We start from the raw sequence: 15,470 nt of genomic DNA, 5'->3' as shown, positions 1-15,470 counted from the left end.
ACTTAATGGGCTCACAGGAGCCAGGAATCAATAAGGAAGCAAGAAAAGAGAAACCTGTAGCCAACTGGAGTTTGCAGGTCCTCTTCAAAGCTAATTTCTACCATGCATCACCAACACTTTGTTGTCCTGTGGGAATGTAAGCAATGTGGTTACAGTTCCCAGTCCCTCAAGGGAATCACAAATCAAGATTTTTATGTAAAATTTCCCAACTTTTAAACTATGCAGCCAAAGGTAACAGGCCAATCACCTGGATTTGATCCTCAGATTAGCAGTTTGCAACCTCAAATCAGAAGACAAAAAGTTCCTCCTGCTAAGGGACCTAAGGGGGTTCCCTGATAACTCAGTTGGTAAAGAATCTGCCGGCAATGCAGGAGACCCCGGTTCGATTCCTGGGTCAGGAAGATCCGCTGGAGAAGGTAAAGGCTACCCACTCCAGTGTTCTGGCCTGGAGAATTGCATGGACTGATTAGTCCATGGGGTTGCAAAGAGTCAGACTGGACTTTCAGTTTCACGGGACCTAAGAGGCTAAGTATGCAGAAATCAAAAGCATGTTGATTACTAGAAAGTTAAGTGATACTAGCAGTCCAACACGATGAAATCTCTGTTCATTTGTCTTTTAAAATCTTTTGAAAATGCAGCTCTCAGCCAAGCATTCACACATGCAGTTTATCAAATGAGCCAACATTTACTTAGTGCTTGTTATATTATTTAGTGTTTTAAAACTCAAGAAGTGAAGGCCATTATGAATTTTCAGATGACACCACACTTAGGACAGAGCGCGAAGAAGGACTAAAGAGCCTCTTCATGAAAGTGAAAGAGGAAAGTGAAAAAGTTGGCTTAAAACTCAACATTCAGAAAACTACGATCATGGCATCTGGTCCCATCACTTCATGGCAAATAGATGGGAAAACAATGGAAACACTGACAGACTTTGTTTTCTTGGGTTCCAAAATCACTGCAGATGGCGACTGCAGCTATGAAATTAAAAGACGCTTGCTCCTTGGAAGAGACGTTATGACCAACCTAGACAGCATACTGAAATACAGAGACATTACTTTCTCAACAAAGGTCCATCCAGTCAAAGCTATGGTTTTTCCAGTAGTCATGTATGGATGTGAGCATTCAACCATAAAGAAGGCTGAGTGCCAAAGAATTGATGATTTTGAACTGTGGTGTTGGAGAAGACTCTTGTGAGTCCCTTGGACAGCAACAAGATACAACCAGTCCACCCTAAATGAAATCAGTCCTGAATATTCATTGGAAGGACTGATGCTGAAGCTGAAACTCCAGTACTTTGGCCACCAGATGCAAAGAACTGACTCATTGGAAAAGGCCCTGATGCTGGAAAAGACTGAAGGCGGAGGAGAAGGGGACGACAGAGGATGAGATGGTTGTATGGCATCACCGACTCGATGGACATGAGTTTGAGTATGCTCTGGGAATTGGTGATGGACTGCGAAGCCTGGCGTGCTGCATGCAGCCCATGAGGTCACAAAGAGTCGGACACGACTGAGCGACTAAACTGAACTGACTCCCTAATTCCAGCAGAGGGCATTGAACCTCTCAGGTCAGGATAGAGAGAAGTGATTACTCCCCCTTGTGGCTCAAAAGAGAAATGCAACAGAAAACAGTAGAGGGAAACACTTTTGTGCCTAAGTGTCGCACATGACACTTTATCATGTCGCACATGGCTGAGTGAGTAACCGCGGGCGCGCGGGCGTGCACACACACACACACACACACACACACACACACACACACACACTCAAGGATTGAAGTCTTTCTGAACTGACTAGAAAATTGGAATTTCAGTAGGTATCCATCTTGACTAACTGCATACATAAAGAGTTCTGAGGATGGATGCTTGCAATATCTCATGCAGGGGGGGTCCTCAATGTATTCTGAGTGTACAGCCAGTTCTCCCTTGAGCTATCATTGCTAACAAGTCAGAGTTAATATGCCCAATATCCGTGCAGCTTTAGTTATTTTTGTATGTATGCACATGTAATCACTCTTTTTTAGGTGACTGGATGTGAGAGGAAGATGTGACTGTCACGATTTAACCAAGAGAAACTGAGGGAAGGTGGAAAAATGAAAGAAGGTAGAAAGAACGACCTACCTGGAGCCTCCGATTTGACCTAGAGCAGCCGTGATCACATCATACAAATTATCTCATGGGTCTTTTAGCCGCATGTTTCATTAGCTGTCAATTGCTATTAAAAAGACAGAAGATCAAGTAAAGAATATCCAACTATTGTTCCATGCTTATAATCCTATGATTTTTTTCCTCCAATTTTATAGGATATGTGTGAGGTTTCTAGCTTTTCATGTAGCATGAGTAAAATCTGCACATTAAACACTTGGTAGATAGCAAAATTGTCATATTGGATCCTTCTTCTGTTAACACATAAATCTGTTGCTAAACTATACGGTTGGATAATACAAACTTTTAACTTTTAAAATAAAGATTTGACATTTGTACATCATGTTTACAAGCAGCAACAAACTATGGCTTTTTTAAAAAATTAACAATATACTTAGCACTATGTAATATAATATGCTGTTAATAATATGACTCCTATAGAATTATTGTATTCATTGTATTTGGGGGTGGGTGGGACTGCTTTGCAAATGTGATTAAGTTAAGGATTTTAGGATGGAGAGATTATCCTACATTATGTGACTGAGCCCTAAATGCCATCCCAAGTGTCCTTATAACAGAAGGGCAGGGGGAGATGTGCTAGAGACACGGAAGAGGAGACTCAGGAGAGAGGGAAGACACGTGAGTATGAACATGAGCATGAGGACACAAGCCGGGACACCTGCGGCCACCAGGAGCTAGAAAAGCGAGGGACAGATTCTCTCCCTTAGAGCCTCTGGAGGGAGCACCGTCTTGTTGACATGTTGGTTCCACACTCTGGCCTCCAGGGTAAGAGGTGGCTTTCGGTTGTTCTAAGCCTCTACACATGGACGTCACCAGATGGCCAACACCGAAATCAGATTGATTATATTCTTTGCAGCCAAAGATGGAGAAGCTCTGTACAGTCAACAAAAACAAGACCTGGAGCTGACTGTGGCTCAGATCATGAACTCCTTATTACCAAATTCAGACTCAAATTGAAGACAGTAGGGAAAACCGCTAGACCATTCAGGTATGACCTAAATCAAATCCCTTATGATTATACAGTGGAAGTGAGAAATAGATTTAAGGGACTAGATCTGATAGACAGAGTGCCTGATGAATTATGGAATGAGGTTCGTGACATTGTACAGGAGACAGGGATCAAGACCATCCCCATGGAAAAGAAATGCAAGAAAGCAAAATGGCTGTCTGGGGAGGCCTTACAAATAGCTGTGTAAAGAAGAGAGGCGAAAAGCAAAGGAGAAAAGGAAAGATATAAGCATCTGAATGCAGAGTACCAAAGAATAGCAAGAAGAGATAAGAAAGCCTTCCTCAGCGATCAATGAGAAGAAATAGAGGAAAACAACAGAATGGGAAAGACTAGAGATCTCTTCAAGAAAATTAGAGATACCAAGGGAACATTTCATGCAAATAAAGGACAGAAATGGTCTGGACCTAACAGAAGCAGAAGATATTAAGAAGAAGAGGCAAGAATACATGGAAGAACTGTACAAAAAAGATCTTCATGACCCAGATAATCATGATGGTGTGATCACTAATCTAGAGCCAGACATCTTGGAATGTGAAGTCAAGTAGGCCTTAGAAAGCATCACTACGAACAAAGCTAGTGGAGGTGATGGAATTCCAGTTGAGCTGTTTCAAATCCTGAAACATGATGCTGTGAAAGTGCTGCACTCAATATGCCAGCAAATTTGGAAAACTCAGCAGTGGCCACAGGACTCAAACAGGTCAGTTTTCATTCCAATTCCAAAGAAAGGCAATGCCAAAGAATGCTCAAACTACTGCACAATTGCACTCATCTCACATGCTAGTAAAGTAATGCTCAAAATTCTCCAAGCCAGGCTTCAGCAATATGTGAACTGTGAACTTCCTGATGTTCAAGCTGGTTTTAGAAAAGGCAGAGGAACCAGAAATCAAATTGCCAACATCCGCTGGATCACGGCAAAAGCAAGAGAGTTCCAGAAAAACATCTATTTCTGCTTTATTGACTATGCCAAAGCCTTTGACTGTGTGGATCACAATAAACTGTGGAAAATTCTGAAAGAGATGGGAATACCAGATCACCTGACCTGCCTCTTGAGAAATCTGTATGCAGGTCAGGAAGCAATAGTTAGAACTGGACATGGAACAACAGACTGGTTCCAAATAGGAAAAGGAGTGCGTCGAGGCTGTATATTGTCACCCTGCTTATTTAACTTCTATGCACAGTACATCATGAGAAACGCTGGACTGGAAGAAACACAAGCTGGAATCAAGATGGCCGGGAGAAATATCAATAAACTCAGATATGCAGATGACACCACCCTTATGGCAGAAAGTGAAGAGGAACTAAAAAGCCTCTTGAAAAAAGTGAAAGAGCAGAGCGAAAAAGTTGGCTTAAAGCTCAACATTCAGAAAACGAAGACCATGGCATCCGGTCCCATCACTTCATGGGAAATAGATGGGGAAACAGTAGAAACAGTGTCAGACTTCATATTTTTGGGCTCCAAAATCACTGCAGATGGTGACTGCAGCCATGAAATTAAAAGATGCTTACTCCTTGGAAGAAAAGTTATGACCAACCTAGACAGTATATTCAAAAGCAGAGATATTACTTTGCCGACTAAGGTCTGTCTAGTCAGAGCTATGGTTTTTCCTGTGGTCATGTATGGATGTGAGAGTTGGACTCTGAAGAAAGCTGAGCGCCGAAGAATTGATGCTTTTGAACTGCGGTGTTGGAGAAGACTCTTGAGAGTCCCTTGGACTGCAAGGAGATCCAACCAGTCCATTCTGAAGGAGATCAGCCCTGGGATTTCCTTGGAAGGACTGATGCTAAAGCTGAAAAGTCCAATACTTTGGCCACCTCATGCAAAGAGTTGACTCATTGGAAAAGACCCTGATGCTGGGAGGGATTGGGGGCAGGAGGAGAAGGGGACGACCGAGGATGGGATGGCTGGATGGCATCACCAACTCGATGCCCATGAGTTTAGGTGAACTCCGGGAGTTGGTGATGGACAGGGAGGCCTGGCGTGCTGCGATTCATGGGGTCGCAAAGAGTTGGACACAACTGAGCGACTGAACTGAACTGAACTGAACCCTGGAAGCAGCTGGTAAAGAATCTGCCTGCAATTCAGGAGGATTCCTGGGCTGGGAAGATCCCCTGGAGAAGGGCACGGCAATCCACTCCAGTATTCTTGCCTGAAGAATCCCCATTGACAGAGGAGCCTGGTGGGCTACAGTTCATGGGCGGTGGGGGGCGGGGAGGTGTCACAAAGAGTCACACTCGACTGAACAACTAAACACAAAGCACAAACAGGACAGGATGATCAAGAAGTGGAACAGCCCCCATGGAAATATGGCCAGTTTTCAAATCACCTGGGTTGAAAAAGTTAAACTTGCTTTAAAGTGACTCGGAATTAGCAGGAACCCCAAAACCTGGCAGAGGCAAATGCAACTCTTCTCTGAAGAGAGTTCAGTTCAGTTGCTCAGTCGTGTCCAACCCTTTGCAACCCCGTGGACTGCAGCATGCCAGGCTTCCGTGACCATCACCAACTCCCAGAGCTTGCTCAAACTTATGTCCATGAGTCAGTGATGCCATCCAACCATCTATATCATCCTCTGCTGTCCCCTTCTTCTGCTGCCTTCAATCCTTCCCAGCATCAGGGTCTTTTCCAATGAGTCAGTTCTTCACATCAGGTGGCCAAAGTATTGGAGCTTCAGCTTTAGCACCAGTCCTTGCAATGAATATTCAGGATTGATTTCCTTTAGGATGAACTGGTTTGATCTCCTTGCAGTCCAAGGGACTCTCAAGAGTCTTTTCCAACACCACAGTTCAAAAGCATCAATTCTTTGGCATTCAGCTTTCTTTGTGGTCCAAGTCTCACATCCATACATAACCACTGAAAAAACCATAGCTTTGTCTAGATGGACATTTGTTGGGAAAATAATGTCTCTGCTTTTTAATATGCAGTCTAGGTCAGTCATAGCTTTCCTTCCAAGGAGCATAGCTTTTCTTCAGAAAAAGTAAAGCACCTCAATTCTTGGCCTCAGGCCATTTCTACAAATACTTTTCCAAGTACAATGTTCAAACCGCAGCTGAAGAATAACAGGATCCCTCCCTCAAAAAAAAAAAAAAAAAAAAAGGGACTCTATCAGCAAAAGTAAGCAGCAATAACAAACCAAAACAGACCCACAAAGTCTTCAGGCACTGGATTTATCAGATACATGCTATGAAACAGCTGTGCAAACTAAGTTTAAGTAAATGGAGAACAAGAGTGACAATATTGCTAGAAAAAAAAAGGGTTAGTTAATTGGATTATAGGTTGTTACAACAAAGAAATCCAGTAAGAAAACAATGTCAGACTAGAAAGAGAAATGATGGAGAATACAGAAGATATGGTAGACTTAGATGAAGATGAAGCAATACAAAAATCTAAAATACAATCAGATGGAGTACCCCAAGGAGAGGATAAGAGGGCAGAGGGCAATATTAGAAGAAATGATGGATAATGTCAAGCATATGATGAAAAACAGCAGTTCTGACTCCAGAAGCTCAACACATTCCAAGCAATACAAGTAAAAGTGAAATAAATAGTGAAACTAAAGAAAACCTAAATATAAAGAATTAAAAAGCAGGCAGGGAAAATAAAATGTATCATCCTCAAAAAAGGCAAACATTAGTAGCAATTAGAAATAATCTGATTTCTTCAGAACAACAAAAGAAGACAATTGAAAACATCTTTAATATATTTAAAAGAAAATAACCACCAACCTAGAATTCTATAGCAACCAAAAATATCTGTCAGAGATGAGGAAAAAAATAATTTTCAGACAAGAACTAAGAGAGTTTCGCCAAGTGCACAGTCTCACTACAGGAAACTACAAAAAGGTATCTTTCAGGCAAAAAGAAAATGATCCCAGATGGAAGGTCTGAGCTGGCAGAAAAATTAAAGGGTAAAAAGTTAACAGATTTTTGTTCAGTCGCTCAGTCGTGTCTCTTTGAGAACCCATGGACTGCAGCACACCAGGCTTCCCTGTCCTTCATCATCTCCTGGAGCTTGCTCAAAATCATGTCCATTGAGCAGTGATGCCATCCAATCATCTCATCCTCTGTCACCCTCTTCTCTTCCTGCCCTCAATCTTCCCCAGCATCAGGGTCTTTCTAATGAGTCGGCTCTTCGATTCAGGTGGCCAAAGTACTAGAGTTCACTTCAGCATCACTACTTCCAATGAATATTTAGGAACTGATTTCCTTCAGGACTGACTGGTTTGATCTCCTTGCACTCCAAAGGGACTCTCAAGAGTCTTCTCCAACACCACAGTTAGAAAGCATTCATTCTTCAGCGCTCAGCTTCATTATGGTCCAACTCTCATATCCATACATGGTTACTGGAAAAACCATTGTTGTTCAGTCGCATCCAACTCCTTGTGACTCCATGGACTACAGCATGCCAGGCTTCCTTACCCTTCACCATCACCCAGAGCTTGCTCAAAGTCATGTCCAGTGAGTCAGAAAAACCATAGCATTGACTGTATGGACCTTCATTGGCAAAATGATGTCTCTACTTTTTAATACACTGTCTAGGTTTGTCATAGCTTTTCTTCCAAGGAGCAAGTATCTTTTAATGTCATGGCTGCAGCCACCATCCACAGTGATTTTGGAGCGTAAGAAAATCTGTCACCGCTTCCACTTTTTCCCTATCTATTCACTGTGAAGTGATGGGACCAGATGCAATGATCTTACTCTTTTGAATGGTGAGTTTTAAGCCAGGTTTTATGGTTCAAGTGTGGGGTTGCTGATAAGGGTAGGGTGTGTGCAGGGTCTCCTTTAATCTGGCCTCAGGTGGTCTCTGCAGTGAAGAATCCAACATCTTCCTTTTGTTGGGTGTATTGACAGAATGTGGTCCACTGGGACCACATTCCCTGAGAAGGGAATGGCAAACCACTTCAGTATTCTTGCCTTGAGAAGCCCATGAACAGTAGGAAAAGGCAAAATGATAGGATACTGAAAGAGGAACTCCCCAGGTCAGTAGGTACCCAATATGCTACTGGAGGTCAGTGGAGAAGTAACTCCAGAAAGAATGAAGGGATGGAGCCAAAGCAAAAACAATACCCAGTTGTGGATGTGACTGGTGATGGAAGCAAGATCCGATGCTGTAAAGAGCAATACTGCACAGGAACCTGGAATGTCAGGTCCATGAATCAAGGCAAATTGGAAGTGGTCACACAGGAGATGGCAAAAGTGAATGTCGACATTCTAGGAATCAGTGAACTAAAATGGACTGGAATGGGTGAATTTAACTCAGATGACCATCATATCTACTACTGCGGGCAGGAATCCCTCAGAAGAAATGGAGTAGCCATCATGGTCAACAAAAAGAGTCCGAAATGCAGTACTTGGATGCAATCTCACAAATGACAGAATGATCTCTGTTCGTCTCCAAGGCAAACCATTCAATATCACAGTTATCCAAGTCTATGGCCCAACCAGTAATGCTGAAGAAGCTGAAGTTGAACAGTTTTATGAAGACCTACAAGACCTTTTAGAACTAACACCCAAAAAAGATGTCCTTTTCATTCTAGGGGACTGGAATGCAAAAGTAGGAAGTCAAGAAACACCTAGAGTACCAGGCAAATTTGGCCTTGGAATGAGGAATGAAGCAGGGCAAAGACTAATAGCGTTTTGCCTAGAAAATGCACTGGTCATAGCAAACACCCTCTTCCAACAACACAAGAGAAGACTCTAAACATGGACATCACCATTCAGTATTACGGTAATCCAAGTCTATGACCCAACCAGTAATGCTGAAGAAGCTGAATGGTTATACGAAGAAGATCTACAGGACCTTCTAGAATTAATACCCGAAAAAGATGTCCTTTTCATTATAGGGGACTGGAATGCAAAAGTAGGAAGTCAAGAAACACCTGGAGTAACAAGCAAATTTGGCCTTGGAACACGGAATGAAGCAGGGCAAAGACTAACAGAGTTCTGCCAAGAGAATGCAGTGGTCATAACAAACATCCTCTTCCGAAAACACAAGCAAAGACTCTATACATGGACATCACCAGATGGTCAACACCAAAATCAGCGTGATTATATTCTTTGCAGCCAAAGATGGAGAAGCTCTATAGTCAGCAAAAACAAGACCGGGAGCTGACTGTGGCTCAGATCATGAATTCCTTATTGCTAAATTCAGACTTAAATTGAAGAAAGTAGGGAAAACCACTAGACCATTTAGGTATGGTCAAATCCCTAATGATACACAGTGAAATCAAATCCCTAACAATATACAGTAGAAGTGAGAAATAGATTTAAGGGACTAGATCTGATAGAGTGCCTGATGAACTATGGACAGAGGTTCGTGACACTGTACAGGAGACAAGGAGCAAGACCATCCTCAAGAAAAAGAAATGCAAAAAAGCAAAATGGCTGTCTGAGGAGGGCTTACAAATAGCTGTGATAAGAAGAGAAGTGAAAAGCAAAGAAGAAAAGGAAAAATATTCCCATCTGAATGCAGAGTTCCAAAGAATAGCAAGGAGGGATAAGAAAGCCTTCCTCAGTGATCAATGCAAAGAAATAGAGGAAAACAACAGAATGGGAAAGACTAGAGATCTCTTCAAGAAAATTAGAGATATCAAGGGAACATTTCATGCAAAGATGGGCCCAGTAAAAGACAGAAATGGTATGAACCTAACAGAAACAGAAGATATTAAGAAGAGGTGCCAAGAATACACAGAAGAACTGTACAAAAAAGATCTTCACGACCCAGATAATCATGATGGTGTGATCACTCACCTAGAGCCAGACATCCTGGAATGTGAAGTCAAGTGGGCCTTAGAAAGCATCACTATGAACAAAGCTAGTGGAGGTGATGGAATTCCAATTGAGCTAATTCAAATCCTAAAAGATGATGCTGTCAGAGTGCTGCACTCAATATGCCAGCAAATTTGGAAAACCTAGCAGTGGCCACGGGACTCGAAAAGGTCAGTTTTCATTCCAATTCCAAAGAAAGGCAATGCTCAAACTACCACACAATTGCACTCATCTCACATGCTAGTAAAGTAATGCTCAAAATTCTCCAAGCCAGGCTTTAGCAATACATGAACCGTGAACTTACAGATGTTCAAGCTGGTTTTAGAAAAAGCAGAGGAACCAGAGATCAAATTGCCAACATCCACTGGATCATCGAAAAAGCAAGAGAGTTCCAGAAAAACATCTATTTCTGCTTCATTGACTATGCCAAAGCCTTTGACTGTGTGGATCACAATAAACTGTGGAAAATTTGAAAGAGATGGGAATACCAGACCACCTGACCTGCCTCTTGAGAAATCTGTATGCAGGTCAAGAAGCAACAGTTACAACTGGACATGGAACAACAAACTGGTTCCAAATAGGAAAAGGAGTACATCAAGGCTGTCTATTGTCACCCTGCTTATTTAACTTCTATGCAGAGTACATCATGAGAAACACTGGGCTGGAAGAAGCACAAGCTGGAATCAAGATTGCCGGGAGAAATATCAATAACCTCAGGTATGTAGATGACACCACCCTTATGGCAGAAAGTGAACAACTAAAAAGCTTCTTGATGAAGGTGAAGAAGGAGAGTGAAGAAGTTGGCTTAAAACTCAACATCCAGAAAACTAAGATCATGGCATCCGGTCCCATCACTTCATGGCAAATAGATGGAGAAACAGTGGTGGACTTTATTTTTTGGGGCTCCAAAATCACTGCAGATGGTGATTGCAGCCATGAAATTAAAAGACACTTACTCCTCAGAAGAAAAGTTATGACCAACCTAGACTGCATATTAAAAAGCAGAGACATTACTTTGTCAACAAAGGTCCATCTACCAAGGCTGTTTTTCCAGTAGTCATGTATAGGTGTGAGAGCTGTACTATAAATAAAGCTGAGCGCTGAAGAATTGATGCTTTTGAACTGTGGTGTTGGAGAAGATGCTTGAGAGTCCCTTGGACTGCAAGATCAAACCAGTCCATCCTAAAGAAAATCAGTCCTGAATGTTCATTGGAATGGTTGATGTTGAAGCTGAAACTCCATACTTTGGCCACCTGATTCGAAGAGTTGACTCATTTGAAAAGACCCTGATGCTGGGAAAGTTTGAGGGCAGGAGAAGGGGACAACAGAGGATGAGATGGTTGGATGGCATCACCGACTCAATGGACTTGAGCCTGGGTAAACTCTGGAAGTTGGTGATGGACAGGGAGGCCTGGCCTGCTGCAGTCCATGGGGTCGCAAAGAGTCGGACAGGACTGAGCGATTGAACTGAACTTAGTTACAGAAGGAGCTTAGAGAAATTTTGTGTATGCCTGAGGCAACCCTGCCCCAGGGCTGCACTAATGCTTTCTGGGCTTTCCCCCCTCCCCTCTGCGTCTCCGTACCCCTTCCCTTCTCTGATGAGGAACCGTTTCAATGTGCCCTTTATGACACAGGGAAGGTGATGGAGGTTGGAATCTACTCCCTGAAAACAAGGCACAGGGAACACAGAAAGTCTTCTGTGCCCAGAAGCCCCACAGGGTCCTGCTTGCTTTCAGAACTAAGCCCTGTAGACTTGGCTAATGGGACTGAGGAACTAAATTTTAAATCCTACTTAATTTTAATTAATTTGAACTTTGGTATTGGAGAAGATTCTTGAGTATCCCTTGGACAGCAAGGAGATCCAACCAGTTAATCCTAAAGGAAATCAATCCTGAATATTCATTGGAAGGACTGATGCTGAAGCTGAAACTCCAATACTTTGGCCACCTGATGCGAATAACTGATTCACTGGAAAAGACTCTGATGCTGGGAAAGATTGAGGGCAGGAGAAGGGGACAACAGAGGATGAGATGGTTGGATGGCATCAATGACTCAATGCACATGAGTTTTAGCAAGCTGCAGGAGTTGGTGATGGACAGGGAGGCCTGGCATGCTGCAGTCAATGGGGGTCACAGAGTCCGACATGACTGAACTGAATTTTAATTAATTTTTAAATTAAAAAGATACTTTATTTTTGGGAAAAAAGTATATTTGAGGTAACTTTAGTTTGTGAATCTACTTTTTCAGCTGTTAAATTTAGTGAAACCTAAACCCACACGGAGGAGGCCTCAAAGAGTTGGACACAACTGAGCTGCTGCTGCTTCAGTCACGTCCGACTCTGTGCAACTCCACAGACGGCAGTCCATCCAGGCTCCCCCATCCCTGGGATTCTCTAGGCAAGAATACTGGAGCGGGTTGCCATTTCCTTCTCCAACGCATGACCAACTGAACTGAAACCCACATCATATATTTCCAGTGAAAATTCAGCATCCATATAGAAATCGACACTCAAGGTAAAGCACATATCATATTTTGAACTTAGCATGAAAATAATCATTCAAAATATCTCATTAATTTTATACTGAATATTCTGCATTCAACTGTCAACTGAAAAAGACACCGTGTAAAAGTTGTGAGTTAAGTTCTATTCAGAGACCTTACTGATATATAGCCCTTGCAACAGGCTCTTAGCGCTAAGGTACTGCTCCAAAGTAATAAGGGAGGAGCCAGGAATATATACAAACTTTTTGCTAGGAAAAACATTCCTAGTGAAGCATAAAAAGATTACTGTAAATCACAAATAACAGACATCTTGGGTTAATGATTTTAGTGCTTTTTTCTACTTTGGGGAAGATGTTAGAATCTGGTGGTCATAGAAAATTTTCCATAGATATGTATATCTTACTTCTCTTGGAGCCAGTGAATCCAAAGCACACAATACTTGCCGTTTTTCCCCATCCTGAATTCCCCTCAGGGTGCACTGTCTTGGGTACACTGCAGTGGCGAATGCTTGGAATCTTGCAGAACTGGCATGGCAGGTATTTTTTTCTTAACACATTAAAAACACATGCTTCAGCAGTTGCTTCATACTTTTAAAGAAGTGGCTACCGTAAAGCTACATATGAAACTCACATTTTCCCCCCAGCGGCCAGCAATGACCTAGACGGCCCGGCAAATAGTAAAAAGCCCTGTAAAATGGTGGCTATTGTTTGTATCATAGGAATGAGAACGTCATTCTTCCGTGAAGATTAACAGATTCAACATTGAACGTTGAAAATTACTCAGTATGATTATACAGTACCCCATTTGTCTCTGTAAAACCGTTAAGTTCTTTTCGCAACATGAGTTAGAAAACAATTCTGACAAAGGACAGAGGAACAGAGGTAGCAGCTATTTTAAGTGGAGGGTCTAGACCTGTGATTTCAAGCTTGGTCCCACAACCAGAAGTAGAAAACTGCCCCAGGGCCCCAGATTCGCACCGCAGTGTTTGCCCCACAGCAATGCCCAGGACCGGCGGATGACCTCCCGGCCTAAGAACTTCTCTATTTCTTCCCAAAGGAAAAGGGCCCGAGGCCAGAAGGCTCCGGCGCCACCGACCTCTGCGCGCCGGGTGCCCAGTCCAGCCCCAAAGACGGCTCGGACAGGATACTCGCGGAGGCGGGCGGGCGCGGGAGGACCCCAGGCCTAAGCCGCCTGATGCCCGCCGGGATCGGCGTCTGGACCGCGAGCCACCGGTGAAGACAGCTGTCCAGAACCCCAGACCCAGAGCGCCCCGCGGGCAAAAAGCCTGGCAACGCGCAGCAGCCAGAGGCGGCCTCCACGCCCTTTCGAATCCCGAGCGGCTGATGACGAACACAGGGCGCGACGGACGCACACCCGCCCTGCGCTCGCACGACGGTGCGTGCGGGGAGCGCGAGGGAGACCCGGCTCGTCACCGGCGCGACCAGCGTTCCGCCTCCTCCGCTCCCTGCGCTCCCGCCACCTCGGCAACCCGGGGCCCGCCTCCCACCTCCATCCGAGGCCTCCGCCGCTGCGAGACTCACAGCTTCGTTCCTGTCTCTTTAAATGGTGGGGCCAACGGGCCGCCCCTGCAGCCGCTGCCTGGGTGGCCCCGCGCGCCACTATTGAGGGGCGAACCAAGATGGCGGCGGCTTTGGCTCGGTGAGGAAGACGGAAGAGGCGGCGGCGGCGGCGGAGGGATAGGGACTCCCAGTAGCCAGAAGCGCTCGTGTGCTTGGGAGCTCTCGGAGTCTTCCGCGCAGTGGTAGCAGTTGCAGCGGGACCGGGCTCCCGTCAGCTTCGGACATTTGAAGCAGACGAGCGGAGCACAACCTCCGGCTGCGGTGGCAGGGCCAGGTATAAGGAAGGAAAACATGGCGGCGGCGGCTTGAGGAGGCGGCGGCGGCGCGGGAAGCGGCTTGGCTGAGATCATGGCGGAGGCGGGAGCAGGGCAGTGACCGGCGCCCCGAGTTCCTAGCGCGGCGGGGCGGGACGCTGCGAAGCGCTGCGCGCCCCGATTGGGGCGGCAGGGCTCCCCGGGCCTGGACAATAGCGCCGAGGAGCCAGAGGCTAGGAAAGGCGGGGACCAGAACTCGGCCCCGCGGCGGGCCATGCGTGCGGCAGCGCGGCTCCGGGGCAGCCAGCAGCGGCAGTGAGGCCGAGGGGCCCTCGGCTCGCGGGCGTGCTCCCGCCTTCTCCGGACCCCCTTCCCGGGCGACTCCGGCGGGGCCCGGCCCCCAGGCGGCAAGATGACCGACACCCGGCGTCGGGTGAAGGTTTACACCCTCAACGAGGACCGGCAGTGGGACGACCGGGGCACCGGACATGTGTCGTCCGGCTACGTGGAGCGCCTGAAGGGCATGTCTCTGCTTGTCAGGGCCGAGAGTGACGGTGAGTGAATCCCTCGTCTCCCCGGCGTCCCTGGGCCACCTCCCCGGTTCTTTGGAACCCCTGGGCCGCTCCCTGGGAGGACGAAGGGGGCGGCTGGGGCTGCAGCTGCCGCCTTCTCGGGGCAGAGCGGGCCCCGGCACCACTGCCCTCCCGGACCTGCCTGGAGAGTGTTTAGGTCTCTGAGCTCCCGGGCGCACTTGCGGGCGCGAGCGGACCGGGCGCGTTTGAGCGGAGCCGCCTGGGAGTGTGGCGAGATCGGGGACGTGGGCGCGGGAGCCCGGAGCGGGCCGTTCCTGTGCACCAGAGTGACCTTGAGAAAGGTACTGATTAAACCGATTTCCTGCCTTAGTTCATCCATCTGTAGAGCAGGCATGAAACTTTTCTCGGAGCTAAGAGAGTTCTTATCAGTTTCGCTTTTTGGAACAGGAATATTTTGTTGTACTCCCCCCGCCCCCCGCCCAAACACGTTACTCCTGCATCTTTCCGATTCTGTTGCAGGTTGGCAGCGCTGGTTCATGGATCTGGCAACTCTGCACTAGGCAGAGAAAATATTTCTTTGCGTAAGGGGATAGATGGGTGTTTGCCCAGTGCTAGTTGTCTTTTTCATTAGAAATGAAGATTTTTGTGTGTAGTTTCACTGTGTAA

The 15,470-nt window shown here is 45.6% G+C and overlaps 1 protein-coding gene across 2 annotated transcripts in view; it reads left to right on the top strand.

Moving 5' to 3' along the window:
• Nucleotides 1-14,514: 14,514 nt before the first annotated feature.
• Nucleotides 14,515-15,470, top strand: part of PPP4R3A (protein phosphatase 4 regulatory subunit 3A) — a 33,952-nt gene continuing 32,996 nt past the window's right edge. For both annotated transcript variants that reach the window (XM_052659512.1, XM_052659511.1), the window contains exon 1: nucleotides 14,515-14,825. In XM_052659512.1, the coding sequence (XP_052515472.1) occupies nucleotides 14,684-14,825 (142 nt within the window). In that variant the 5' untranslated portion in view covers nucleotides 14,515-14,683. The remainder of the gene's footprint in view (nucleotides 14,826-15,470) is intronic.

This window comes from Budorcas taxicolor, chromosome 21 (genome assembly GCF_023091745.1).
Source record: "Budorcas taxicolor isolate Tak-1 chromosome 21, Takin1.1, whole genome shotgun sequence".
NCBI classification, from domain to species: Eukaryota; Metazoa; Chordata; class Mammalia; order Artiodactyla; family Bovidae; genus Budorcas; species Budorcas taxicolor.
Note: the sequence above shows the minus strand (reverse complement) of the source record. Positions and strands in the feature narration are given on the sequence as shown.